Raw genomic sequence first — 27,435 nt, forward strand, 5'->3', positions numbered from 1 at the left:
GCTTTGCCAACATACTTCCGAACTAGTATTTCCGATTCTGGGGCGCCGACAGCCTAGCAGTTATGACGCGACCCATGTAAGGAGGCAATAGTCCTCAGCGCAGTGGCCGTGGGTTCAAATCCGACCTCGGACCTTCCTGTCTCTCTTCAGCTGTCCTATCCATTAAAGGCCCTAAAAATATCTTTAGTATTTCTGCAGCAGCAGAGGGACAACGGCTCTGCAGTTTGATGCATCATAATAACATTAAACATTAATATTATTTTTAATCAGGTATATTTACTGCATTTCTTTTTAATTTGGGGAAGGGCAGTGTCTATTTTTATTCAGAAGCATTTCATTTTACTTTTGAAAATGCCTTTGTCATTTCTGACCTACATTGAGACTTTCATCGTGCATGTCTGTATTTTCCTGAAACGTGTTTCACTTTGTGTTTATGTGTGCATCTTCTTTTATCTGCCTTCAGCTTAGGTCTCGTAGGCCACACTAGCCGATAGTTTAACAACAAGTCACGTTGAATTTCCAGGGTTCTTGCGATCTCACCTTTGCACGCCTTCATCTGCACGCTTGTCGTTTTCCATCCATCTCCTCCTTTTCATTTCTTTCTTTCTTTCTTTCTTTCTTTCAACTTTTCCATCCGCCTCCTCATCCTCAGGAGCCTGTCTTCTCTTCCACCTATTCTCCTCCTATCCCCCTCGGCCAAAAGTGTCAATACATTGAGCACCATAGTCAGGTAAGGACATGCACCTAGCACACTTGAGTGCCCCACATGCACCAGAGATGTATCTTTTCTGCTTTGTTTGCAGCTACTGGTTTTGAAGGGTGCTTTGGTTCTTACTGCATGAGTACATCTCATGTGTAAAGCCATCACTCCAACTTTGGAATAAAGAAAGTAAGACAAGGTAGAAAGGACATGCAGCTAGCACGCCTGAGTGAATCAAATCATTTCTTATCTGCCTGAGAGAAGTGTTGCATCATATAAAGTCAGAGTGTAGCTGTGTGAGAGGTGCTGCAGTTCTTTATTCTGGGATTCAGTGGTGCCTGGTTGACTTGGTTTTTTATGTGTTAATGCAAATGGTCCCAACATTACCATATTAACACTGGAATAGCTGTAAGGTCATCCTGATTGTGCAAAGGTTACAACTTTGGCATGCATGACTTTTGGCTCTGCTTGCACAATCTTTGATTGTTCGATCATTTTCTACGATTTCCTCTCGTCCGTGCAGAAAGTGGGAGAGGACATCGAGGCCCAGATGACCATAGAGGAAAGAAAACAGATGATATCGGTTCGTGAGGACGCCTGGAAGACAAAGGGCCACGGAGCAGCCAATGACTCCACTCAGTACACCGTGGCGGGACGCATGGTCAAGAAAGGTCGGTGCAGGAACCTGTTTTTTTATCCAGCCATCTCGATTGAGTCGAGCTCTATTTCAAAATGTCATCAGACATTTCATTAGACTTTACCCTACACAGATACTTTAGACAGACATTGGTTTACATTTCAATGCCAAATATCAACCTTTATGGACAATATTTCATGCATCAGTAGAAGTGGGTGAAACGGTGAAATGCAAAAATGCCTCCTATCAAACAGCTCCACGGTGCAGATGCCCCAAAAGTAGCTGAACGTGTTTTTCTTTTTAACAGAGGATTACGTCATTATGTAAAATCTTTCTCTTCAGATTAAAGCTGCCATCTCGTGCTGCACATACCTGAAGAGAGAGACAACTAATCTGAGAGCCAAAAGTAGCACACAATCAAATAAATGTGTGTTTTTGTTGGGAAGCATAAAAAAGCACACAAAGCAGATATTAACATGCCTGAACCCCTGCTGTTGATGATATTATTGTTATCATTAAATGTTAATTATAATGATTGAAATGTGCTGGTAGCAGCAGCAGCAGCAGCAGCAGGTTATCTTCTTCTTATCTAACCGCAGTGTCGGACATTTTGTTCTATCTGGTGTGAATTGTGTGTCTGTGTGTCTGCAGGCCTGGCAGCCTCTTCAGTTATCAGTCCCATCCTGTCACCGGTCTCCACCAAACTCAAGAGCATCACGCCGGCTGTCAACAAGCCGCAAGAGGGTGAGACGGATTTATCACCGCCTCCTCGGCTAAAGAAACCTCTGTCAGAAGATTTAAATAACCAGAGTTTCTCACACTGAAAAGACTGATTTGAAGCTATTTATAAACTGTTTTGTTGCTTATACTAGAAGTGAAGATGAAACCAATAAGATAATGATTTTTTTAAATGGAAAGAAAAAGATTCAATACTGGTCATTATGAAATCCAATTTACTGATGTTGAATTATTGAATTATAGAAATTGAGGCCAAACCCAACATGGAATCAGACAAGAAGCTGGACAAGTTGGAGAGCTTTTTGGGACGTCTGAATAGCAAAGGTATGTATTTCTTTAACAGACTTTAAGCTTGTGAAATGATTCCCCTGCATCCGACCTTTTAAGACTTTATTCTATGTATTTATTTCTGTTAATGTTGAATGTGTTTGCTGAGGACAGACGAGTTATTCCTCACATCTAAACGACAGAGGTTCTCCTGTCTTTCCGCCCTTTTGACTATTTCCGCTTTTTTAAAAAGTTTTTTTGTGTTCAGGCCTTATTTTTATTTTTTTTTGTGTTTTTTCTTTGTCGATCAGTTGCTGGTCTGCAGGAAACCACCCTCACAGTGACAGAGAAGGCCGTGAAGGAAGTGATGAAGCTCGATGACGAGATCTTCTCCAAGTTCTACCGACACGTTGCCGAGTTCCCTCGCATGCCCACCAGGATCGAGATCAGCGAGGATTTCGACTCCATCTTCGGCTCTCAGTGTCCAAAGTGAGGAAAATAAGAACGCAGAAACTGATCGCTGTAACCGCCTGTGTGCACGCTCATAAGTCACACTCTCTCGTCCTCCGCAGGTTGACCTCGGCTATGGTGCAGCATAAGCGGATGGTGCGTCCCTCCAGGAACGTTCAGTCGTCCAGAAACCCTCTGAGGATGCTGGCGGCCAGAGAGGACATCAGACACGAGTACACCGAGCAGAGACTGAACGTGGCCCAGCTGGAGAGCAAGAGGATGAAGGCTGAGAAGAGTGAGTGTAAAGACGGCAGCTTGTGTTTGTGTAGATTATCCTGATCTAGCCAAAGAAATCCCCAGAGGAGAAGTTGGAAACATTATTGTTGATTAAAGCCTACAAAACATCATCCACCTCTGCCACTTTATTGTAAACAGTACTAATTGGGATGCGGCCTCCCTTGACCCACTTCTGTAGCAGTGTTTACAGCGGGGATTTCATTTTGTTAAATTTTAATGAGGCAGTTATTTCTCTCCCGCCTGTTGGTGTGTCATTTTTTTTCTTCTTCCTCTCATTCCAGCAAATAAATCCTCGGAGTACTCCGAGGCGGCTCTGGCGGGTTTGGCCAGTAAAGAAAACTTCAGCAGCGTGAGTCTGCGCAGCGTCAACATCTCGGAGCAGATGTCCAACAACAGCGCCGTGCCGTACAAGAACGTCATGCTGATGCAGATCAAAGGTATACTGTTCTGACTCCTCTGATATAGGAGAGGTTGGTTTTACCTGCTCAGCCCTTTTGCTGCCAACTTGTTGTGCTTATTTCCAAAACATTTCTTTATATTAAGGGTTTGGAATGGAGTTTATTTTGATTAAAAACTGAACACATAGCTTGAGGGAAAGATGTCAGAATAGACACAGCTCATAAGAAACGGTGACTGTGGCCGAGCGGTAGAGACGGTTGTCTCTCAACCTGAAGGTCGGGGGGTTTGAGCTCCTGCAGCTACATGTCTGATGTGTCCTTAGGCAACACTCTTAATCCAGAGCAGGGATGGGCAACACTTTGGTCACAGCAAGGGCCACGTTCATTTAGTTCTCACTACCAGGGGACCAAATTCTAGTGTACAAAAAACGATTACAGTCAATTATGTCTCAAATTTAACTCAAGATAAACCAGTGATGAAATATTATTATGGACATATTTCTGGTTTTCATGATTTTATGGCAGATTTTGTCATGTTTTCTTCATGTTTCCAATTAATTGACCTGAGGGCAACGTTGAGGGTTGATGGGGGCCGCCCAGTTGCCCACCCCTGAGTAACCTGTGAATGTGTATGAAAGGATTATTTATTACTGATGGACACTTTACATACAGTAGCAGCCTCTGCCATGCCTGCACTGTGTGGACGGGTGTGATTGGGTACGTGTGACTTACAGTGTAAAAGTACTTTCAACCTCAGAATTCATTATTCTTGTAAATATTACATATATCTCGATAAGCTGGGCTTTTGTTTTCCTCCTGTCTCCAATCTTTGTGCATTGCTAAGTCAAGTTTACCGGCTACTGGCTGCATCCTTATATGTTAAGGACAAATATTTGACTAGTCTCATTTCTCTCCACCGCCAGGAAGATTAGTTTGTTACCCAAAATGTCACCAAAGCTTTTAAACGTGCCTTTTGTTGCATTAAGCCTGTTTTGTTTTTGTTTGTTTTTTTGTAATATGATGTTTATTTGCTCCGATGGAACAGAGAGGTGTGGCAGATAAGATTAATTATATTATTCTTTCCAGGTCGTCGTCACGTTCAGACCAGATTAGTCGAACCGAGAGCGTCCTCCCTGAACAGTGGAGACTGTTACGTGCTGGTCACTTCTGAGCACTGCATCGTCTGGATAGGAGAGTTCTCAAACGTCATCGAGAAGGCTAAGGTGAGCTCTCCGCCTGTGTTTGTAACAGACTGTGTGTGTGGTTTGAACGTCCAGCATCACAGCTACTGTTGGGATATTTGCATCTGAACAAAGGGGGAAGGCTCAGTTCCCTGGAATTGCATCCGTGCATCCCACATTTGCGTCCTATTCCATTCCACCAGAGGTGAACTGAGAGAAGCCAGGAAGGGAATGGACGTAGAGAGGGAACGAGGAAATACGTTTTAAGAGACACAACACGTCCTGTCCTCTGTGGCGTCACATTAAGCAACATCTGTTTGTGATCCAGCTGTGATGAGCTGTTTCTGCACAAATACACACAATAACAGTCTTTACTCTGTATGTTACCTGATTACAAACACCTGCACATGAAGAAAAACCTGCAGGCTGCTAAAAACCAAATGGACAGGGAAAATCGTCTTACTGATTATGAAATCTACCATTGAAGGAGAACAAATTAAATATAAAACTCTGGAGTGCTAGGCCTACTCTGTATTGATTTTATGGAACGAACGCTTGATATTTTGTTTTTAATCTTCATGTCAAACATTTTATTTAAATCCGCGCTCATCACAAACCGACTCTTTAGACACTGATTGGTGTGTAAAATCAGTTTCACCGTCTGGTCAGCGTCTGTTTTAAGGTCTGTTTGTTCTCTGTTATTAAACTCTGGTGATGTGAAGTTTTATTGAACATCTGCAGCGTCCAATCAATGAGTGAGCTCTTGTGTATCCTCGTTCCTCTCTCCTCGTTCCTCTCTCCTCTCTCCTCTCTCCTCTCTCCTCTCTCCTCTCTCCTCTCTCCTCGTTCCTCTCTCCTCTCTCCTCTCTCCTTGTTCCTCTCTCCTTGTTCCTCTCTCCTCGTTCCTCTATCTTCTCTCCTCTCTCCTCTCTCCTCTATCTTCTCTCCTCTATCTTCTCTCCTCTCTCCTCTCTCCTCTCTCCTCTCTCCTCTCTCCTCTCTCCTCTCTCCTCTCTCCTCTATCCTCTATCCACTCTCTTCTCTCCTCTCTCCTCTATCTTCTCTCCTCTCTCCTCTCTCCTCTCTCCTCTCTCCTCTCTCCTCTGTCCACTCTCTTCTCTCCTCTCTCCTCTCTCCTCTATCTTCTCTCCTCTCTCCTCTCTCCTCTATCCACTCTCTTCTCTCCTCTCTCCTCTATCTTCTCTCCTCTCTCCTCTCTCCTCTCTCCTCTCTCCTCTCTCCTCTTTCCTCTCTCCTCTATCCACTCTCTTCTCTCCTCTCTCCTCTATCTTCTCTCCTCTCTCCTCTCTCCTCTGTCCACTCTCTTCTCTCCACTCTCCTCTCTCCTCTATCTTCTCTCCTCTCTCCTCTCTCCTCTCTCCTCTCTCCTCTCTCCTCTCTCCTCTCTCCTCTCTCCCCTCTCCTCTCTCCTCTCTCCTCTCTCCTCTATCCACTCTCTTCTCTCCTCTCTCCTCTATCTCCTCTCTCCTCTCTCCTCTCTCATCTCTCCTCTCTCTTCTCTCCTCTCTCCTCTCTCTTCTCTCCTCTCTCCTCTATATTCTCTCCTCTCTCCTCTCTCCTCTCTCCTCTCTCCTCTCTCCTCTCTCTTCTCTCCTCTCTCCTCTCTCTTCTCTCCTCTCTCCTCTATATTCTCTCCTCTCTCCTCTCTCCTCTATCTTCTCTCCTCTATCCTCTCTCCTCTCTCCTCTCCTCTATCTTCTCTCCTCTCCCCTCTCTCCTCTCTCCTCTCTCCTCTCTCCTCTCTCCCCTCTCCCCTCTCCTCTATCCTCTATCCTCTCTCTTCTCTCCTCTATCTTCTCTCCTCTCTCCTCTCCCCTCTCTCCTCTCTCCTCTCTCCTCTCTCCCCTCTCCTCTATCCTCTATCCTCTCTCCTCTCTCCTCTTTCCTCTCTCCTCTCTCCTCTCTCCTCTATCCTCTATCCACTCTCTTCTCTCCTCTTTCCTCTCTCCTCTCTTCTCTCTCCTCTCTCCTCTCTCTTCTCTCCTCTCTCCTCTATCCCCTCTCCTCTCTCCTCTTTCCTCTCTCCTCTATCCTCTCTCCTCTCTCCCCTCTCCTCTCTCCTCTCTCCTCTCTCTTCTCTCCTCTCTCTTCTCTCCTCGTTCCTCTCTCCTCTCTCCTCTCTCCTCTTTCCTCTCTCCTCTCTCCTCTCTCCTCCGTTGAGTTGTAAGAGCTTTGGATCGATCCCTAACATGGTAGGTCATGAACTACTTCCTGGTTCGAGCACGGAGCGAGGAGACAGCATTTAAAAGAACTGAGATGCACAGAAAAACAACTCAACCCTCTCATTTTAACACACAAGAACACAAACACACGAACACAATAAACAAACACACACTGGGCATGTATACCCATCTGTGCGACTTATCAAACACACGCTCTCAGGCTTGTTTAAGCTTCGTCTTTTCCCCAAAGGACGTCTGTCTAGACACTTTCTAATAAACATTTGTTTCTCTACACTACCTCCTCATTCAGAGGTGTTAACTTCTTTTTTAAAGATTTTATGTAATCTGAGGCTCGTCATGGTCGCACGACTCGGTCTTCAGTATCTGACTCACTTTTTAAATTGTCTCCCTTTTAAAGAATTGTTGTATAAATGTGAAACAGGGTGTTGTAGAGGTCAGTTCATTTTCCTTGTAGTTATACTTAAAGTAAAAAAATTAGAGACTCTCACAGACATCATCCCTGTTGTTGTTTTTTTTTAAGGCCTAATTATGTTTGTTTCTCACCCGAAGGCGATCGATTTGGCCACCTTCATCCAGACCAAGAAGGACATGGGCTGCAGGGCGACGCAGCTGACGACTATCGAGGAGGGGGTTAACCCACAGGGTCCAGACACCCAGCAGTTCTGGACAACACTAGGGGGGCAGACTGCTTATCAACGTAAGTCATGAGCCCTCAGTACACTGATAACACGAGAAGGTCCAAGGTTGATGCTCTACCCTGATCGCATTGATACTTATTTCTGCAGACTTTTTGGATGGACCCAGACAGTCGCACTGATATCTTTTATTTCTGTCTCTATAGCGACCGGTCCCCCAGAGGAGGATGAGCAGTTTGAAAATGCAATAGTGGAAACCAACTGTATCTTCAGGCTGCTGGATGACAAACTGGTCCCCGATGATGACGAGTGGGGGAAGGTCCCTCGCAGCTCTCTGCTGGCGTCCAAAGAGGTCAGGGGGAAAGTTCTGTGCAGCTCTCAATACGTTTAGATTTCATGATAAATATAGAGGTAAACTGTAAGCGGGAGTTTGTAACTACAGTAATAATTTCAGTCGTCTATAACTGACTAATGGTACGACTGAAGCACTGAATATTTAGATTCACAATATTTCAGTCTGAGAGGCTCTGAGCTGCAAGCTGGTTTTAATTTGTTGCTTAGGAACAGCAGGAGCCATGGCAAAAAAAAAACAAAAAAAAAAACTCCTACATCCATCTGTGCAGTGCTGCCGCTGCAGACAAAATTAAACGGGTTCAGGACACCGGGGCTCTCGCATATTAATGAAGAAGAATCGTGCATTTTTACTCGTCTATCTTCTTCTATGTAGCACTGATTGAGATCTGCCCACAATAGTTTGTGCTATTTTTCTTTTGTTTATGATAAGTTTTGGCTTATTTTGTATAGTTCTACTGTTTGTTTCCATCATACTCACTAAAACAACAAACCATAAAAATCATCATTATCAGGAAGAGTTCTTCACATGTTGCTTACAGAGGCATTCATCACAAATAAAGCAGCTTATTGTAAGTTCACAAACAAACACAACAACCTGCTTTCTTGTTTTTGTTCTCGTCGTTTGCATGCTGCAGGTGCTGGTGTTTGACTTTGGCAGTGAGGTGTACGTGTGGCACGGTAAGGAGGTGACTCTGGCCCAGAGGAAAGTCGCCTTCCAGCTCGCCAAACATCTTTGGAACGGGATGTTTGACTACACCTGCTGTGACGTCAACCCGCTGGACCCTGGAGGCTGCAATGCGCTCATACCCAGGTAAGGAAAAAAACAAACACACACAGTCTTTTATCTCGTATCTCTACTTACTGTAAGTCATTTTCTCGAGGCTCACACTAATTTTGATTTAAAATGGAGCGTAGCGTTGGATCAGGCGGGTTCACGGCGTCACACTCTACTATCATGCGAGTCTTCACAGCCTCCTATTGGCCAAACAGTTCTTATGCCGCCTTATTTAAACTGCTCCCTCTGCTCCTCCTTTTCTGCTGTTCTGACTTAATCAATGTCATGCTTGTCGTTGATGCTTTCTCTGTTTGGGTTTGCTGCTTCTCTCCCTGCCTTCAGCTTTCCTTGTTTGCACGGGAAGGGCAGGAATGTTGTGCTGTTCCTGCCTAATGCTGCCCATGTAAGCACGTGGAAGAGCAGGGAGATCCCAGAACAGAGCCACACCACCAAATATAAATAATTGTAATAAAGTAATTTGCTTGACAAAGTGAACTCAGGTTTTGGCATCTTCAAGAGGTGTGATACAGGGACCGGGACGTAACCCAGGTACTGCTCAGAAGTCAAGGCAAAATATGCAAACGCGGCAGAAAGCATGGACTACACAGATACAGAGACAATTATACTTCACATGACCCTGAATACTACATCACTTCTCACACACACTTACAAAAAAAGTGCTTCACCTCAGATCAGTCTTCTGAAGAAGCCACTATTTGGAAAAACCCTTTTGATTTAAGACAAAAACTGGTCTCCCAAAATAAAAGGATGAAAGACCGAAATATGACATATTTGTGTTTCATAAGTGTCATTTTATTGTAGCTACCGTCTTCCTTGTATTTTAAGTATCAGCGATTATATGTTGAATCTGAATCACAAACAGCAGGAATTAAAAGACTCTTTTGTTTATCATTATTACACGTGCACAATCAGATGCTCTTAACTCAACTTGCTGTGTATAAATCTCTGCGTTCGAGCCAAAGCATCAAGTTCAATCCTGACTACTGTTCATCTCTCCTTCATGTGTTTGTTTCAATACCAGGAAGGGCCAGGGCCGTCCCGATTGGGCGATATTCGGCCGGCTGACGGAGCACAATGAGACCATTTTATTTAAAGAGAAGTTCATGGACTGGACCGAAGCGAAGCTGCCATCACCAAAGGAAGTGTGCGAGATCATACCTGAGCAGAAGGTGCGAAATCCAAACGCTTTGATTTTTAAAAGACTGATTGTTTTCAAAGTTAGAGCCATCAAAGAGTCGTCATATGTTCCCTCTATCCCTCCATCTGTTCGTTTATTGGACTGCGGCTCGCTCACTCGGTCTCAGTACATGTTGCCAATAACAGTTGGTTACTCACTGGGGCCAAAACCAGAATTAGGGAGCATATGCTTTTGTGTAGATGCTGGACAAAGTCTTGATGAATGAGCCAATGTTTGACCAGCTGAAATTTAAAAAAGGGTCTTTTTTTCTACCTGTTAGACCAGACTCCGGGATTCTTTCATTATAAATCTGTAATCTTTGCCCTCTTCATTTCCCAGGAGGCCCCTGGGAGAGACTGTCGGCCGTACGACGCCACCCTGATGCTGCCTGTCCTCCAGTCGCCCATCGCCACCATCTTGGACGGTGTAAACGTCGGGCGTGGTTACGGCCCGGTAGAGACGGAGGATCACATGAGGCTCCAGGAGCTCAGCACAGCGTCAGTGGACGTGTGGCACATCCTGGAGTTTGACTACAGCCGTCTGCCGCGCCAGAGCATCGGGCAGTTCCACGAGGGAGACGCCTACGTGGTCAAGTGGAAGTACATGGTCAGCACCTCAGGTCAGTCGCTGTGTTGAAGACAAATTACAAAATCTATAAAACCAAAAGAAAAGTGTGAGTGGGAGCTGCTGCATTCAAGTACACACAGGGCTCAGATGAAATTTAGCAATTGTGCTAATTCCGTTGATTTTACATGGATGCATACCTCTGATTGTTGATTAATTTTGTTCTATTATCATGAATTTAAGAAATAAATACCTGTGAATTGACCTACTATGCACTCTGATCCTGGAACATTTAAGTTCATGGTTTCATGCGGGCGGGGCATGTAAATAAAAGCTCCAAACTTCAAATCTAAACAAAATGTTTCTACAACTTAATTAGCAGAGATGATTCTTAATCTCCGGTTTTTCTGAAATTTGTTTTAAAAAAAACAAAACAAATTATAAAACAAATCCTCAGGCAGTTATCTGAGACAGGCCAATGATTGGGCATTTAGACGTTTAAATATGAGACATTTTCTTGTATTTAACCGCAATGACATTAATTGAGGCAAATAACAAATGCATATCAAACCACAAAGAGTAAAAAGTCTAGGAACCAGGAACACTAGTAACCTAAAATGTTTAGAATGAATTTCTTCTGCGGTAAAGTGGGCTGCAAAATGAATCACACGCATCTCGTCATTTTGCAATTTGCAGTAAAAAATATCCCTTAAGTCTTCATTGTTTTTGTAGAAAAGTAAGAAACTGTTGCGATGTTCCCTCACTCAGCATGTGCATTTTTTAACCTTTTGGAGTGAGGCCTGGATATAGAGGCTGTGTTTTCACACCTTTTTATGCAGTCAGAAGAAGCTCAGGCTTGCTGGCAGCTAACCCCTCAGATTAACCGGTGAATAAAAAGCTGCTGTTTGGGTTTATTTTGGATTCAGGTGAGACATGCCGCAAACACAGGTATTGTGCAGAACGTGAAGAACAACAGATAGACCTAAAAACTGTGAGTGAGAGACAAAAATTCACTCTAAATGCGTGTTGATTTATCACTCTAGAAAGCGTTGAATGGTAACGCACTGTATTGTTTTAAATGGTGCAGTCCTACTTTGAAGTTTGAAGAACTTAAAAAGCGTCAGAATTCAAGCTGCAGGTCTAACTTTTTTTTATTTAACAGTTGTGACACCTCAGAGTAGTTTTTTTCATTTTGTGTTGTGTGTGTGTGTGTGTGTTGTGTGTGTGTGTGTGTCTATGTGTGTGAATCCCAGTCGGTCGCAGGCATAACCCCGAGGCGAGGAGCACGGGGCCGGGGAAAGAGAAATGCTGCTACTTCTTCTGGCAGGGTCGACACTCCACCGTCAGCGAGAAAGGAACGTCAGCGCTGATGACGGTGGAGCTGGACGAGGAGAGAGGAGCACAGGTAAGAGGGAGAAGACTTCTCAGCACACAAAGTCAGAAAACAAAAACAAACATGAACAGAACAGAAATATAAAAGGTGTTTAGAAAATGGTTTCTGGTGTGAAATTAACAAGAAAGGTGTTGAGTTCTGCAAAGGGACAGGGAGAAGAAGATGAACATTTAGTATTTGAGAGGTGTTAATTATACTTATGTATGCTTTTGCATTCCTTTTATAACTTGATGACTCGTATTAAGGACTTGGTTTGAGGAATAACAACTTGTGTTTACGTCGGTACTGATTTTGTAGTCGTTTTTTCCAGTTGTCAAAGTGGTGCCTTGTTTGATGAGGCAGATTACCTTCAGCCTGTGCGAACCCTGTGTCTGTGTGTTACAGGTTCAGGTGCAGCAGGGGAAAGAGCCTCCGTGTTTCCTGCAGTGCTTCAACGGAGGGATGATCATCCACGCTGGCAAGAGGGAGGAGGAGGAGGAGAACACTCAGAGTAAAAACTATACCTTCATATTTATCAGTTGTCATTCTTAACTTCTTCCTTTGAATCAACCAGAAACAGGTGTTGTTTAATGACTCCAGATTTTAACTTTTTTTTCTTTGATTTTGGCAACAATGAAAGTTTTTTTTTAAGAATCTATGTCAAAAATTAGAAGTCATCATTTTTCATTGCACTGCTGTGCTGTAGCTGCTAACTCACAAACTTTGCAACAAAATACAAAATTCAAAACAATGTGCAGGATATGTGCCAATAATTTGACTCTAAATTTGATTTTCCACATCCTCAAGTCTCTGCTCATTTTGCATCTGAAACACACAAACTGTCCTACAAGCTTTTCACTGAGAGTACAATTCTGTTATCATGACTTTTCTTTGAGTATTTTTGTTGATGTGGTTAGTTTAGCTCTTAAACACACACTGATGATTATTCTGAAACGCTTGTTTGTCTCTAGGTGAGTGGCGTCTGTACTGTGTGAGAGGCGAGGTGCCGTTGGAGGGCCATCTGCTGGAGGTGGCGTGTCACTGCAGCAGCCTGCGCTCCAGAGCCTCCATGATCCTGCTCAACATCAACAAGGCCATGATCTACCTGTGGCACGGCTGCAAAACGCAGCTGCACACTCGCAGCGTGGGGAACACAGCCGCACTGAAGATCAAGGAACAGTGAGTGAAGTCATTCAGTGAAACAAACACTAAATAAAACCCGTTGGTTATGGGATGTTTTTGGTTGTCATGAAGCAAAAATTAAGAGTTCTCTTTTCTTTTTCTCTCTCTCAGGTGTCCCCTGGAGGCTGGTCTGCACAGCAGCAGTAAGGTGACCATCCATGAGTGTGACGAGGGAGTGGAGCCGCCGGGCTTCTGGGAGGCTCTGGGGAGAAAAGACAGGAAAGCCTACGACTGCATGCTGCAAGGTACAGTGCAGTCTGTGCTCATCGTCTGTGTTTTACTTACAGAGAATCAGCGGTTCATTTGCTCTCTCTCGTCTCTCAGTCACACAAGAACACTCACCTCTGAAAAAAGTAGCACAATCATTCTGAGAGGATCATGGATTTAGAAGCTATATGTACCAAATCTCAAGCTATTGGTGCCAAGTGTTACACAAAGAAGACAAGAATTTATTTTTCCAGTTGAACAATAAAATTTAAGTCTTATAAGCGTACATGTTGACGTCATTTTACACAGCAAGACAAAACTGTGCCTACCAACAATAGTGTAAAATGAAAGTTTAACAGGACAAAAACTGGGAAATCTTTTTGTTTTTTATTCAGGGGATTAGTAAAATGTATAATTTGGGATTCAATCCACAGCTCCAAATGTTCAATTTGCTAAACTTGTAGCTCTGATTCAGCCTGTTCTGTGCTTGTTTCTGACTTTGTGTTTTCAGATCCGGGTAAATTTAACTTCACCCCACGGCTTTTCCAGCTGAGCAGCACATCGGGGGATTTTGTGGCAAATGAGTTTTTCCACCCGTCCAGAGCTGCCGACGTGGTCAGCTCGCTGCCTTTCCTGCAGGAAGACCTCTACAACGCAGCACAACCCGGTGAGGCCTGGATACTCACTTAGTGAAACAAGAATAAACACTGTTCCTGGGTTCAAAATAAGCCTGCATGTAGTGTGTATATACCTCACACTGATATGACAGCGTCTCTCTCTGACAGCGTTGTTCCTGGTGGATAACTTCCACGAGGTGTACCTGTGGCAGGGCTGGTGGCCTCAGGACAGCGAGAGCACCGGCTCGGCTCGTATCCGCTGGGACGCGGACCGGAGGTGTGCGATGGAGACCGTGCTGCAGTACTGCAAAGGTGAGGACAACGGTCAGTACAGGAACACAGGTGAAATAGTATTTAACATCATAAAACATCAACATGAGAGCTGAATACTGAAGAACACCAGAAAATGTTTCCATTTTTCATGTTTGAGAATATGAGAAGGTGCAGGTTTTCAAGTTGTATCAAACCTGATGAGATGGATTTTTACGGGGTTTAAGAACATTTTTTCTATAATTTTGTAGAACTCTTATATAACCAGTATAGACATACAGTAGTGGGATTTTTTAAAGTAAAATAAATGATTTTGACACAATACTACCAAAGGAAAAAAGCCTGAAAATGTAAAAATAGATCATATTTTGATCCTTGTTAAGATGAAACAGTCACTTTTTTATTTTCTGTCTCTTTAACACAAATAATACTCTCCCCTCATATTAATGCTCACACGTGTATTACTACCTTGACATGTTCCCAACTTGTTAATCTGTTATTTATTTAAGAGACGATGAAAACATTCCCCCCTATGTTGTAGTCAAACCTGCTTTTTCCAGCTAAATTGCAGCATTTTAATTTTTAACTGTGGTGCACATTTTAAGCTTCATCCACATTTTTGTCCCTTGAGGTCAAAGTTATCGTGATGACTTAATTTTCTCCTGCAGAGAAGAACGAGAAGAAGCCACAGAAGTCCTATCTGATCCACGCCGGTCTGGAGCCGCTCACCTTCACCAACATGTTCCCGAGCTGGGAGCACAGAGAGGACGTGGCTGAGATCACAGAGAGGGTCAGCTACACACACTTTATTTATACCTTTTTAAATTCAGAGGTTAGATGACTATCGGTTTGTGCCTGTTGCTGTCCAGATTGTGTGTTTCTTTTATGATTCAACCTTTCAAACTACAACAGTACCTGCTCTTATTTCTGTCTTTAATCTATCAAAATAGAAAAAAAAAAGGCTTTTTGCTTTGATGGTGTAATGCCGAAACGTTGCCAATAAATGTTTGTTTGCAAGTTAGACAGTGAGCAGAAGTTTACCTCTAAATATCTACTTTAGTTTTTAATCTATCAACACATTTAATTTCCTCCATAGGAACCAATAAAATCTTGTCTTATCTTATTTTATTAAACAGTATATACACTAAAGCTTCTTTCTTCTCTTTAAGTGTTTTATGACTATTTTCTGCTGCACATGTGTAAACCAAGTGATGACCAAACCCTCCCGCTGTCATTACTAAAAATCAGCTGTTTCTGCTCCTTCTGCAGGAGGCGGAGGTGTGTAACCAGATCATCCTGGTGGAGGACGTGTTGGCCCGGCTCTGTCAGAACACCTTTCCTCTGGATCAGCTGCGAGCCCGGCCGCTCCCAGACGGAGTGGACCCGCTGCGTCTGGAGATCTACCTGTCGGACCAGGACTTTGAGGTGAGCAGACAGAGGAAGTGTTAGAGGGAGGGTTATAGTTTCATTCCCTTTGATCAGACACTTCCAGTCATTGAAGCAGTGCACTTTTGACTCAAACCTAAACTCATGTTTGCACATTTTGAAAATTCAACACAGAAGACGATCTGATTATTACATTTAGTAACTTTTCAAAGCTAATCATACCATCCATCCTAACTCCATCCAACTCTCACTTCACAGACAAAGTTGTAGGTGATGTAAGGTAAGAAGAGCCACTCATGTGATTCATCAGCATTCACAGAGTCTCTCTCTCTCTCTCTCTCTCGAGCACGTCAGCACTTTTGTTTTTTCCTTCTGTGGTTTTTGAAAAACTCCGAGTCTCTCCTGTCTCTCCTCTCTGTGGTGTTGGTTTGATGGGGAAGGTTTCATGCTCGGCTGCACAATTACATCCGACGAGTGATATTCCCGATTACTCTGTTCAAAGTTACAGTGGAGTCTTTTTTTTTTATTTCTTTTTTTAAATCAGCTGCAGTGACACACGACTTAGCAACACAGTTTCCCCACACAGAGACAAACATAACATGACACACACTCCAAACGTAGATCCTACAAGTGCTGGGAAAAAAAAGAGAAAGATATGATACAGGAAGTCGGGGTTTACTTTATGGGAGTTGAATTAAAAAAAAGAAAAGAAAAGCACACACACATCGATGCACAACACAGACGTACTCTCCTGTAATGATGAAGGTGTAGAATTGTGCAGCTGTTGTTCTTTTCTTCTCCTCCTCTTATGAAGGTTTCTCTCCAACACCTTCCACAACACAGCACTCCTGCTCACTTCTGTACTGCTGCTACTACTACTCTGCACTGCACACACACACACTCACACACACTCACACACCTTCCACCTGAGAGTCTCTCATGATTCAGCTACACTGCAGTCTGACTCACCGTCTGCCTGCGGAGCACAAAATGGAGGCATGAAAACACTGAAACGACTAAACTGTCCTTCAAACGTTGAAATGCTTTGCCGAGGTTTTTTTTTTTTGTTCACATTAACAACGACCCGCAGAGGATCGGATCACAATGAACATAACGTCCGTGTGTGTTGGAGCTCAGATTGATCAGGCAGCAACACGTGTGTCATTACATGACTGATTCACATTCAGAAAAATGAACGACTGAAAAGTCACAAGTGTACACCACACAGGATATTTTTTTATTTCTGATGCCTTATGCGATCAAATATGGACAAGATATTGGATATGCATCACTAGGTATCTATCTATCCTTTTAAATCTGGTCTTTTAGAAGTGCTTGTTCGTTGTAAACATGCTCTTTTCTGCTTTTTTACAGTCTACTGTTTCTGTTTTTTATTGTATATTGTTTCTTGGGACATGATGTTGTGCAGTTTTTATCGATGTATTTGTGAGGTGACCTTGAGCATCATGAAAGGCATCATAAAATAAAATGTATTTTTATTAATATTATTATCATCCTGGATGATAGAAGGAGCAGCATGTCAATTTAAAAAGCTCTCCTCTGCAGCATATCATACTTATTCTCCTTTTATAATTAAGCTGGGACGATCATTTACAAAATGTACAGACTTTAAACAGTCCAGACCATAATAATCATTATAATGATGATATAAATAATCAGTGGCAGAGTGTTGAATTAGGTCACAAATGAAGTAAGAAGTAGCATCATAATCTCACTGAGTTCCTGCCAATCTGGCTTCTTTTAGCAATCATAGGAGTCGCCCCCTGCTGGCCATGAGACAGAGTTCAGGTTTCATGTTCATGTTTGTGACTGGGAGACTTCACTTCTCTCATAACATACGGGCCGTTTATTAGTATCAAACTGTGAAAGAGCAACCTTTCTTTTTTTTTTATTATCCTTTTATTGAGACAGTATAACCACGAGACCGTCTTAGATTTTTTTTCTCTTCGACATTTTTCTTTCTTTTTCTTTTTTTTTTTTAAAACCAGTCCAACATTTTACAAAATTACGTAACAGCTCTACATTTGTAGCAGTTGAAAGAGCAAAGTTTAACACATAAAATCACATAAACTCACTTTATCTAACGCAGTTCAATCGCCTGACCTCAAGTGGTTCCTAAAAATAAATGTAGGTAAATGTTTATACTCTGATGAGTGTAAAAGTCACTGAAAGGATTAAACATAATTTAGCATAAATTTGAAGACAACAGCTACTTCAATGAAGATAAAAAATGATTTAGTCCTGATGGTTTTTTTCTGTATTCCTTACAACAAACCAATGCATCACACAAAAAGCACGTCTTCTCTCTGAAATCATACTTTCACTTAAACAAAGACCCTGTCACATTCCTGTGTGTCCTTGCCTTCCACTAATGATCTCTTCATGTCTACAATTCTACAATTCACTTAGCAGACACTTTTATCCAAAGCGACGTACATCAGAGAGTAAGAACAAGATAAGCACAAATCTAGAAAAGAGGAAACAATGTCAGTAAGAGCAAACGATCAGCTTCGAGTCTGATTGGACACACAGGTGCTGACAGGAAGTGACCAGAGGCAGAGCTAAACATCGACGGCTGTTCTAATCACGGTTCTGTTTTGTTTTTCCGTTTTGCAGAAAGCTTTGGACATGAAGAGAGAGGAATACGAAGGTTTACCAGGGTGGAAGCAAGTGAACTTAAAGAAGGCCAAAGGACTGTTTTAAAGCAAGTTTTCAATTCAAGATGGCGCGCGAAGGGAATTAAAAGTGGACGATGGAGATGGAGAAACGGGAAATGTAACCTAAACCTGCTTCGGTGGATATTCTGAATGACGATGGATGAGACCGGAGATGAGCTCCCTCGCCTTGCTTATAGTCATGTTTTACCTTTAATCTGTGTCAGTACATTACGATATTAAACTTCAAACGGTGTAAAAAGAAGGTCAAAACACCTTTTGTACAAGGTGGTGGTGCGTATGTGGAGTCTCCTCCAAACACTGAAATCATGGACTTGCTTACAGAAATGTGCACACTAGGACGCTTTGAGTCGGAGTGCCATGCTATGGGTGTGTATGTGTGTGTGCGCGGTTGTATATAAAGTTTGTATGTGTGTGTGTGTGTGTGTGTATGTGTGTGTGTAATGTTAATTGTGTAAATGTGTGTGTAGGTGCGTTTGTAACTTTGTATCTATGTAAAAAAAAAAAAACACATCATGTCAGATGTTGTGAGGAAAGTTGTTTTCTTGAGTCGCGATGGCGTCGGCCGAGTCGTTGTTGCTCGACCTCGTTAAACTGCTGAGGCGGCTTCGACTCCCTGAGATGTAAGAGTTGTAATTTTAAAGGTTTTTTTTGCTTTTATCAGACACAGAGAGAGAGAGAGAGAGAGAGACTGCGGCGTTGATGAATCTGAGTGTATAGTGCCTTGCTTTTTGTGTACAGTTTATATACAGAAAATTCTAGTCTGCATTTTTAAAGACTTTCTTTGTGATATAAGACATAGTGAATTAAATCACAATAACGCTCAACTTAAACCAGGTGTCGTTCATTCTTCCTCCTCTTCTGCTTCAATATACACGTCACTGTATTTCATCTTGAGCTCAATTTTAGTATAAAAAAACAGAATATGCAGATTATTTAATTATTTTAGAAAATAAGCCAGTGGTATAAAAGTTGACCCATGACTCGTCTTATCACTCAATAAACCTTTTAGTTCAGAGTCAACATGACTGAGAATTGCATCATAAACCAAGCTGGGTAAATATTTAACCCGATGATGATAAAAGTGGGTACTACCCCCATCCTGCTTTTGGTTTGCTCCTCTGAAGGTATCCAGTTTAATTTCTTCTAACTTTTTCATTAGAATACTCTTTTTTTCTTTTTAAGGGAACACTAAACACAGCACTCATCTCCTTTCCCTTGTTAATCAATGAAGTCATTTGCAAAGCCTGGTTTGTACGGACTTCAGGAAGCGGTGGAAACGCTGACAAGTACACAGGAACCTTTTAGTTCCTTGGAGAGAATTCCCTGAACCTTTAAGTTCTGGGGACGTTTGGTCGAGGAGGGGCTTGAGAGTGAGTTTGAACATTTCAAAAGCAAAGAGACCAATTTAGATCTATTAGAATTAGATTCATAGAAATGTTCAGTGGTAATTCTAGCATCTGTTGGGGCCCTAGGCAAATTCATATGGTGCCCCTCCAACCCGCTTTCATTATCATTATGTCAAATGTGAACTTTTACAAATTGTTTTTACAGATTTTATATATTAAAATTATTTTCTAAAACATAGAAATAAAGGACAACAAGATCCTTCATTTTCCTTCGGTGACTTTCACAGCAATAATGCATGCCCCATCTGCAACAAGAGTGAGTGCTGTCAGATGGGGCCAACTTAAGGGGGGGTTCACTCCTGTGGTTTAAACTCTGTCAGACCTGGGGGGGGCCGCCTACTGGTCTGGGGCCCTAAGAGGCTACCTGCCTTGCAGTGTTGACGAGCAGCGCCTCTGGAAATGCTAAGACACACGTTGCATTGCCACACTATGATTATCATAGGATTGTGAATGTTGAATTGACAAGTGAAAGGTCTAAAGTTTTTGTTCCACATGGTTCCAAAGTGCACAATCTACCTCCCAAATAAGGAGCCAATGAGAAAGCATTTCAGAGGCCTAACAAAAACACACCAACTGGTCAATGTGTGATGAAACAATCTGCTACTAAAAGTTTTCAAGCTTGACACCAGATTTAATTTATCATGTGGGCTTTAGTACGGTCAAAAACTCTCTCTCATGCTCATTTAGATCAGGCTGTATTTTGATTATATTATCATTAGTCTGAATCTGGACAATAACTTGTAATAGAAGATTTTAAAGAAATGTAGTAGGGTAAATACTGCAATATTTAAAAACATTAGAGGGGCACTGGTGGAGCTGAGGTTAGTGCGCACACCCCATGTACGGAGGCTGTAGTCCTCCAAGCGGGCGGCCCAGGTTTGAATCCCACCTGTGGCTCCTTTCCCACATATCACACCCCACTCTCTCTCTCTCCCTGATTTCTGACTCCATCCACTGTCCTATCTCTACAATAAAGGCACAAAGAGGAAGAAGAAGAAATGGAATTGCAAGTACTACCAGTAATTATTAATCATTAATGTTGCTCTCCCTCTCTCTCTCGCTCTCTCTCTCTCTCTCTCTCACACACACCTACACACAAACACTCTCACACTGTAGGTCAGATAAAGCACGTGACTGTTAAGCAGTACATTACCCAATGGCAGTTTTCCCTTTAAACATTCCTCTTGAGGTTCCAAAGTATCGACTGAATCGTACAGCTTGTGTGTGATAAAGAAATCAGGAAGCCTAAGGAGTTACTTACTTTTACAAGCGGTGAGTACATTTATTCTTTTTAGTATTTCTATAATAGTATTAGTATATATATCTATATATATATAGATATATATAGTATTTTTAAGAAAAGTGGAAGACACTCTATAAACATTCAATACAAATTTAAATACATAACATTGAGGGAGAGAAACACTAGTTTGAAAAGTTGTTCTCTAAAACAGGAAGTGTGTATTTTAAATGTTCAGATTCCCTGATATGAAACTTTTTACCTGATCACAAACTTTAATTCAGGTACAAAAAAAGAGATGTCCTCTCAGGTCAGACTGAAGCTGCTGCCGAGCACCAGATGTTTGTTTGATGACCCCGTTCAGGTGAAGGTGGCCGGGCTGAGGTCCAGACAGGTGGTCACCATGAGAGCCAGATCCACTGACGACAGGGGGGTGGTCTTCAGCTCCTCAGCGACCTACAAGGCCAATCAGAACGGAGAGATCGACTTGGATGAAGAACCCTCGCTCTGCGGGAGCTACGTCGGGGTTGAACCCATGGGTCTGCTGTGGTCCATGAAGCCAGACACTTTGCACAAAAGGTTTCAAAAGAACAATTCACTGAATCCTCACGTGGTGGAGTTTTCTGTGCATGAAGAAGAAGGAGAGGGCCGGATGTTAGCAGAGGCGACCAATGAGAGACTTCTGATTGGAGACGGGGTCAGCAGGATCCCTGTTAAAGAGGGGAACATTCGGGGAGTCCTGTTTACTCCCCCAGGTTGGTCTACATCAATTATTTCATATTTAAATCAAAAGAAATGCTGGCATTACTTATCTAACACATGTCTTAGTTTGACATCGCCCAGGTAAAAGTTTTCCCTGTTCCAAAGGTTCTCCTTGAAAAGTTCCTGAAGAAACCAAACTACAGATTGGTGCCTGGGTCGGTGCAAACACAGGCAGCAACTTTTCATAAAAAGTAATTTATTCAATGAACTTAACCCAAGTAGGCCTACATCCAATCATCTACGCACCTTCTAGTGTTGTAGTCAAGACCACACTAACAGAGACCAAGACATACCCAAGACCAGAGTGATCCGAGACCAAGACCAAGACCAAGACCAAGACCAAGACCAAGACCAAGACATTAGGGATTGCGACTGAGTCAAGACCAAGACCAAGACCAAGACCAAGACCAAGACCAAGACCCAGACCAAGACCAAGACATTAGGGATTGCGACTGAGTCAAGACCAAGACCAAGACCAAGACCAAGACCAAGACCAAGACCCAGACCCAGACCAAGACCAAGACATTAGGGATTGCGACTGAGTCAAGACCAAGACCAAGACCAAGACCAAGACCAAGACCCAGACCAAGACCAAGACATTAGGGATTGAGACTGAGTCAAGACCAAGACCAAGACCAAGACCAAGACTAAGACATTAGGGATTGAGACTGAGTCAAGACCAAGACCAAGACCAAGACCAAGACCAAGACCAATACCAAGGCCAAGACCAAGACATTAGGGATTGAGACTGAGTCAAGACCAAGACCAAGACCAAGACCAAGACCAAGACATTAGGGATTGCGACTGAGTCAAGACCAAGACCAAGACCCAGACCCAGACCCAGACCCAGACCCAGACCAAGACCAAGACATTAGGGATTGAGACTGAGTCAAGACCAAGACCAAGACCAAGACCAAGACCAAGACCAAGACAAAGACCAAGACATTAGGGATTGCGACTGAGTCAAGACCAAGACCAATACCAAGACCAAGACTAAGACATTAGGGATTGAGACTGAGTCAAGACCAAGACCAAGACCAAGACCAAGACCAAGACCAATACCAAGGCCAAGACCAAGACATTAGGGATTGAGACTGAGTCAAGACCAAGACCAAGACCAAGACCAAGACATTAGGGATTGCGACTGAGTCAAGACCAAGACCAAGACCCAGACCCAGACCAAGACCAAGACATTAGGGATTGAGACTGAGTCAAGACCAAGACCAAGACCAAGACCAAGACCAAGACCAAGACAAAGACCAAGACATTAGGGATTGCGACTGAGTCAAGACCAAGACCAAGACCAAGACAAAGACCAAGACATTAGGGATTGCGACTGAGTCAAGACCAAGACCAATACCAAGACCAAGACTAAGACATTAGGGATTGAGACTGAGTCAAGACCAAGACCAAGACCAAGACCAAGACCAAGACCAATACCAAGGCCAAGACCAAGACATTAGGGATTGAGACTGAGTCAAGACCAAGACCAAGACCAAGACCAAGACCAAGACATTAGGGATTGCGACTGAGTCAAGACCAAGACCAAGACCCAGACCCAGACCCAGACCCAGACCCAGACCCAGACCAAGACCAAGACATTAGGGATTGAGACTGAGTCAAGACCAAGACCAAGACCAAGACCAAGACCAAGACAAAGACCAAGACATTAGGGATTGCGACTGAGTCAAGACCAAGACCAATACCAAGACCAAGACCAAGACCAAGACCAAGACCCAGACCCAGACCCAAACCCAGACCCAGACCAAGATCAAGACCAAGACTAAGGCCAAGACCAAGACATTAAGGATTGAGACTGAGTCAAGACCAAGACCAAGACCAAGACCAAGACCAAGACCAAGACATTAGGGATTGCGACTGAGTCAAGACCAAGACCAAGACCAAGACCAAGACCAAGACCCAGACCAAGACCAAGACATTAGGGATTGCGACTGAGTCAAGACCAAGACCAAGACCAAGACCAAGACCAAGACCAAGACCCAGACCCAGACCAAGACCAAGACATTAGGGATTGCGACTGAGTCAAGACCAAGACCAAGACCAAGACCAAGACCAAGACCCAGACCAAGACCAAGACATTAGGGATTGAGACTGAGTCAAGACCAAGACCAAGACCAAGACCAAGACTAAGACATTAGGGATTGAGACTGAGTCAAGACCAAGACCAAGACCAAGACCAAGACCAAGACCAATACCAAGGCCAAGACCAAGACATTAGGGATTGAGACTGAGTCAAGACCAAGACCAAGACCAAGACCAAGACCAAGACATTAGGGATTGCGACTGAGTCAAGACCAAGACCAAGACCCAGACCCAGACCCAGACCCAGACCCAGACCAAGACCAAGACATTAGGGATTGAGACTGAGTCAAGACCAAGACCAAGACCAAGACCAAGACCAAGACCAAGACAAAGACCAAGACATTAGGGATTGCGACTGAGTCAAGACCAAGACCAATACCAAGACCAAGACTAAGACATTAGGGATTGAGACTGAGTCAAGACCAAGACCAAGACCAAGACCAAGACCAAGACCAATACCAAGGCCAAGACCAAGACATTAGGGATTGAGACTGAGTCAAGACCAAGACCAAGACCAAGACCAAGACATTAGGGATTGCGACTGAGTCAAGACCAAGACCAAGACCCAGACCCAGACCAAGACCAAGACATTAGGGATTGAGACTGAGTCAAGACCAAGACCAAGACCAAGACCAAGACCAAGACCAAGACAAAGACCAAGACATTAGGGATTGCGACTGAGTCAAGACCAAGACCAAGACCAAGACAAAGACCAAGACATTAGGGATTGCGACTGAGTCAAGACCAAGACCAATACCAAGACCAAGACTAAGACATTAGGGATTGAGACTGAGTCAAGACCAAGACCAAGACCAAGACCAAGACCAAGACCAATACCAAGGCCAAGACCAAGACATTAGGGATTGAGACTGAGTCAAGACCAAGACCAAGACCAAGACCAAGACCAAGACATTAGGGATTGCGACTGAGTCAAGACCAAGACCAAGACCCAGACCCAGACCCAGACCCAGACCCAGACCAAGACCAAGACATTAGGGATTGAGACTGAGTCAAGACCAAGACCAAGACCAAGACCAAGACCAAGACAAAGACCAAGACATTAGGGATTGCGACTGAGTCAAGACCAAGACCAATACCAAGACCAAGACCAAGACCAAGACCAAGACCCAGACCCAGACCCAAACCCAGACCCAGACCAAGATCAAGACCAAGACTAAGGCCAAGACCAAGACATTAAGGATTGAGACTGAGTCAAGACCAAGACCAAGACCAAGACCAAGACCAAGACCAAGACATTAGGGATTGCGACTGAGTCAAGACCAAGACCAAGACCAAGACCAAGGCAGGGCGAGACCGGGACAAGACCATAAATATCAATAAAAAATCATCATCATTTTGTGCAGCAGGCGAGTCACTAACCGTAACACCGGGAAGGTCGTGGCCGTAAGCATGGAATAAAAATCTAATTATGAATGAATTGAAATTATTTGTCCTTTTAGAAAGGGGCGAGTCCACCTCGTCTGAGACCGAGACAAGACCGGGTAAAAATTCTTTCGATTCCGAGACGAGACGAGACGGAGACCTTGAAAAAAGTGGTCTCTAGTTTCGAGTACTACAACAATCTCACCTTCGGTCATTTATTGTCATTGTGTATGTTTTTATTTTAAACGCTTTTCAAAGTCACAGCTGAACCAAACTATCCACCAGTCACTGGGGTCATAAACATTCTCATTCATGGTGAACATATCTTAACACATGACTGTATTTAAAGTCATTTGGATCAAATATAAGTTACAAACTTTTTATTCCATGATCTGTTTTAACTTGTGTCTTCTGGTCCAGGAGCCGGTCCTTTCCCCGCTGTGTTGGATCTGTACACGTTTGGTGGAGGCTTGTCAGAGAAGAGAGCCTCTCTGCTGGCTAGTCGAGGATTTGTTGTTCTGACAGTGGTACTGTACGGCCACGACGACATGCCGAAGAACATCAAGGAGGTCCATCTGGATTACTTTGAAGAATCAATAGAGTTTTTGAAAAGGCAGAATAAGGTGAGGGCTTTTGAAAAATACAGTCCAATCACTTTTTGGGACACATTTTCATTTTCTAAACTCCAAGAGTTATCCAGAAAAGCCAAGTTCCTCCCCCCCCCCCCCCCCCCCCCCCCATGTCATTCTCCACTCTCTCTCTCTCTCTCTGATTTCCATCTCTATCCACTGTCCTATCCCTCCAATAAACTCACAACAACATTCCCAAAATAACAAAATCTTTAAGAAGCAATAAGCAGCTAATAGTCTGTTCTTTTTTCCACAGGTGGGCAGTAAAGGAGTCGGTGTGATATCACTGTCAAAGAGTGGAGACCTTGCACTTTCAATAGCTTCTTACCTGCCTGGTGTTGAAGCCACAGTGTGGATCAACGGCTGCTCTGCCAACACAGCGTTACCTCTTTACTACAAGAAGAGCCAGATACTTCCTGCGTTAATGTTTGACGTAAGCAGGATGATTCCCTCTGAATCAGGAGCCTACAATGTCAAGTATGTTAATAATGATCCACTGCTGGAGGAGAACAAGGCCACCTTGATCCCCATCGAAAAAGCAACGGGACGTTTCCTCTTTGTGGCGTCAGAGGACGACTTGAACTGGGACAGCAAGACTTACACAGAGGGGATGGTGGAGAGGCTGAAGCATCATGGGAAGGACAACTTCGAGATCTTGTGTTACCCTGAAGCAGGGCACTACCTGGAGCCGCCTTATGGACCGTACTGCCCCTCCAGTTTTCACAGCCTTGCGCGTAAACCAGTCCTATGGGGGGGTGAGCCCAGATCCCATGCAACAGCTGAAGTCCACCTGTGGAAGAAGATCCAGGAGTTCTTCAGAGCTAATGTGGGCGTTGACGTTACAGAGACAATAGCAAAGTTATAGATACAGAAAGAGAGGATCAAATAATTTAAAGAACTGTTTTTTAAAGAAACGGTTTAAAGCTGAATTGTTTTTTGATTAGATCATGTATGAAAAGGTCATTACAGATCACAACATTATGCGGGGAAATGTTCACTAAGAGCTTCACATTTGTTTTATATTGCACAGATAGGTGTGATTACTGAAGCTCTGATAGATGAAGTCTGAACCCTGGTCCCAATTTGACTTTTTCATTAAGTGACAAAACCGTATCTTGGAGCATTTTGTTTTGCTTAAAGTCACATATGTTTCTTGCAGATAAATAAATGTGTTGTATCCGCCTGGAGAAGCTGACTATTTATTGTTTCCTGCGATCACTTCATGTTGTGTTATCAAATTAGTTACAATAGTTGAGTTTCATTTTGCTCAGGATATCTTATTTGATTCAGCTTCAGATCTACACATCTAACTGGCTTTCAAATACCATTCTTATCGTGGTCACTTATTCATTTACATTTTTACCTGCAGCTTTTACACTCTGGGACTTGCAGGCTATACAGTTACCTTAAGTACTATTCTATTAATCTACATATAATGGCGGAGTAAGATGCTGCTGTCATTGCTAAATTTGTTAGATATAATAAAGCCAAAACTCGTACCAAATGAAGAGCCGAAAGAGCCGGTGTTATGCAGAGAAATGTATCCCTACCAAAAATGGCATGCGTCTTGAAGATGCGTTTGAAAACATACATCTTGTTTCTGTGGACAGATCTGTGATGACAAAGCATGTGAAGTTTATACTTTATACAGTACAGTGTCCTTATTATTCTGGAGACTCGAATAAAGAAGCATTTTCATTAGCCTGCGTAAATATGACCAGCAAACAGTGTTTGACTCTGAAGTGTCTTTTTTCTGCCCGTGTCCTCTTAGGGGCTCCGTA

The 27,435-nt window shown here is 43.2% G+C and overlaps 2 protein-coding genes across 18 annotated transcripts in view; both read left to right on the forward strand.

Moving 5' to 3' along the window:
- The window catches only part of LOC132979530 (supervillin-like), a 55,306-nt gene extending 36,345 nt beyond the window's left edge, over positions 1-18,961 (forward strand). For 9 of the 17 annotated variants that reach the window (XM_061045415.1, XM_061045404.1, XM_061045401.1 and 6 more), the window contains 22 exons: positions 653-730; positions 1,224-1,371; positions 1,989-2,081; positions 2,319-2,399; positions 2,654-2,831; positions 2,915-3,087; positions 3,371-3,526; positions 4,574-4,710; positions 7,422-7,569; positions 7,714-7,859; positions 8,497-8,672; positions 9,679-9,826; positions 10,174-10,453; positions 11,652-11,803; positions 12,176-12,281; positions 12,742-12,949; positions 13,064-13,197; positions 13,671-13,826; positions 13,945-14,100; positions 14,715-14,836; positions 15,316-15,471; positions 18,070-18,961. In XM_061045415.1, the coding sequence (XP_060901398.1) occupies positions 653-730; positions 1,224-1,371; positions 1,989-2,081; positions 2,319-2,399; positions 2,654-2,831; positions 2,915-3,087; positions 3,371-3,526; positions 4,574-4,710; positions 7,422-7,569; positions 7,714-7,859; positions 8,497-8,672; positions 9,679-9,826; positions 10,174-10,453; positions 11,652-11,803; positions 12,176-12,281; positions 12,742-12,949; positions 13,064-13,197; positions 13,671-13,826; positions 13,945-14,100; positions 14,715-14,836; positions 15,316-15,471; positions 18,070-18,156 (3,219 nt within the window). In that variant the 3' untranslated portion in view covers positions 18,157-18,961. Of the gene's footprint in view, positions 1-652; positions 731-1,223; positions 1,372-1,988; positions 2,082-2,318; positions 2,400-2,653; positions 2,832-2,914; positions 3,088-3,370; positions 3,527-4,573; positions 4,711-7,421; positions 7,570-7,713; positions 7,860-8,496; positions 8,673-9,678; positions 9,827-10,173; positions 10,454-11,651; positions 11,804-12,175; positions 12,282-12,741; positions 12,950-13,063; positions 13,198-13,670; positions 13,827-13,944; positions 14,101-14,714; positions 14,837-15,315; positions 15,472-15,690; positions 15,713-18,069 lie in introns of all 17 variants that reach the window. The other 8 variants (XM_061045402.1, XM_061045408.1, XM_061045417.1 and 5 more) reach the window with 4 other exon arrangements.
- Positions 18,962-20,764: 1,803 nt separating this feature from the next.
- LOC132979525 (acyl-coenzyme A thioesterase 1-like) lies at positions 20,765-26,915 on the forward strand. Its single transcript, XM_061045396.1, has 4 exons — positions 20,765-20,809; positions 21,062-21,532; positions 25,446-25,648; positions 25,911-26,915. The coding sequence occupies exons 2-4, from the start codon at positions 21,076-21,078 to the stop codon at positions 26,517-26,519; spliced, it is 1,269 nt and encodes a 422-aa protein (XP_060901379.1). The 5' UTR covers positions 20,765-20,809; positions 21,062-21,075; the 3' UTR covers positions 26,520-26,915.
- Positions 26,916-27,435: the final 520 nt, after the last annotated feature.

Source organism: Labrus mixtus, chromosome 8 (genome assembly GCF_963584025.1).
Source record: "Labrus mixtus chromosome 8, fLabMix1.1, whole genome shotgun sequence".
NCBI classification, from domain to species: domain Eukaryota; kingdom Metazoa; phylum Chordata; class Actinopteri; order Labriformes; family Labridae; genus Labrus; species Labrus mixtus.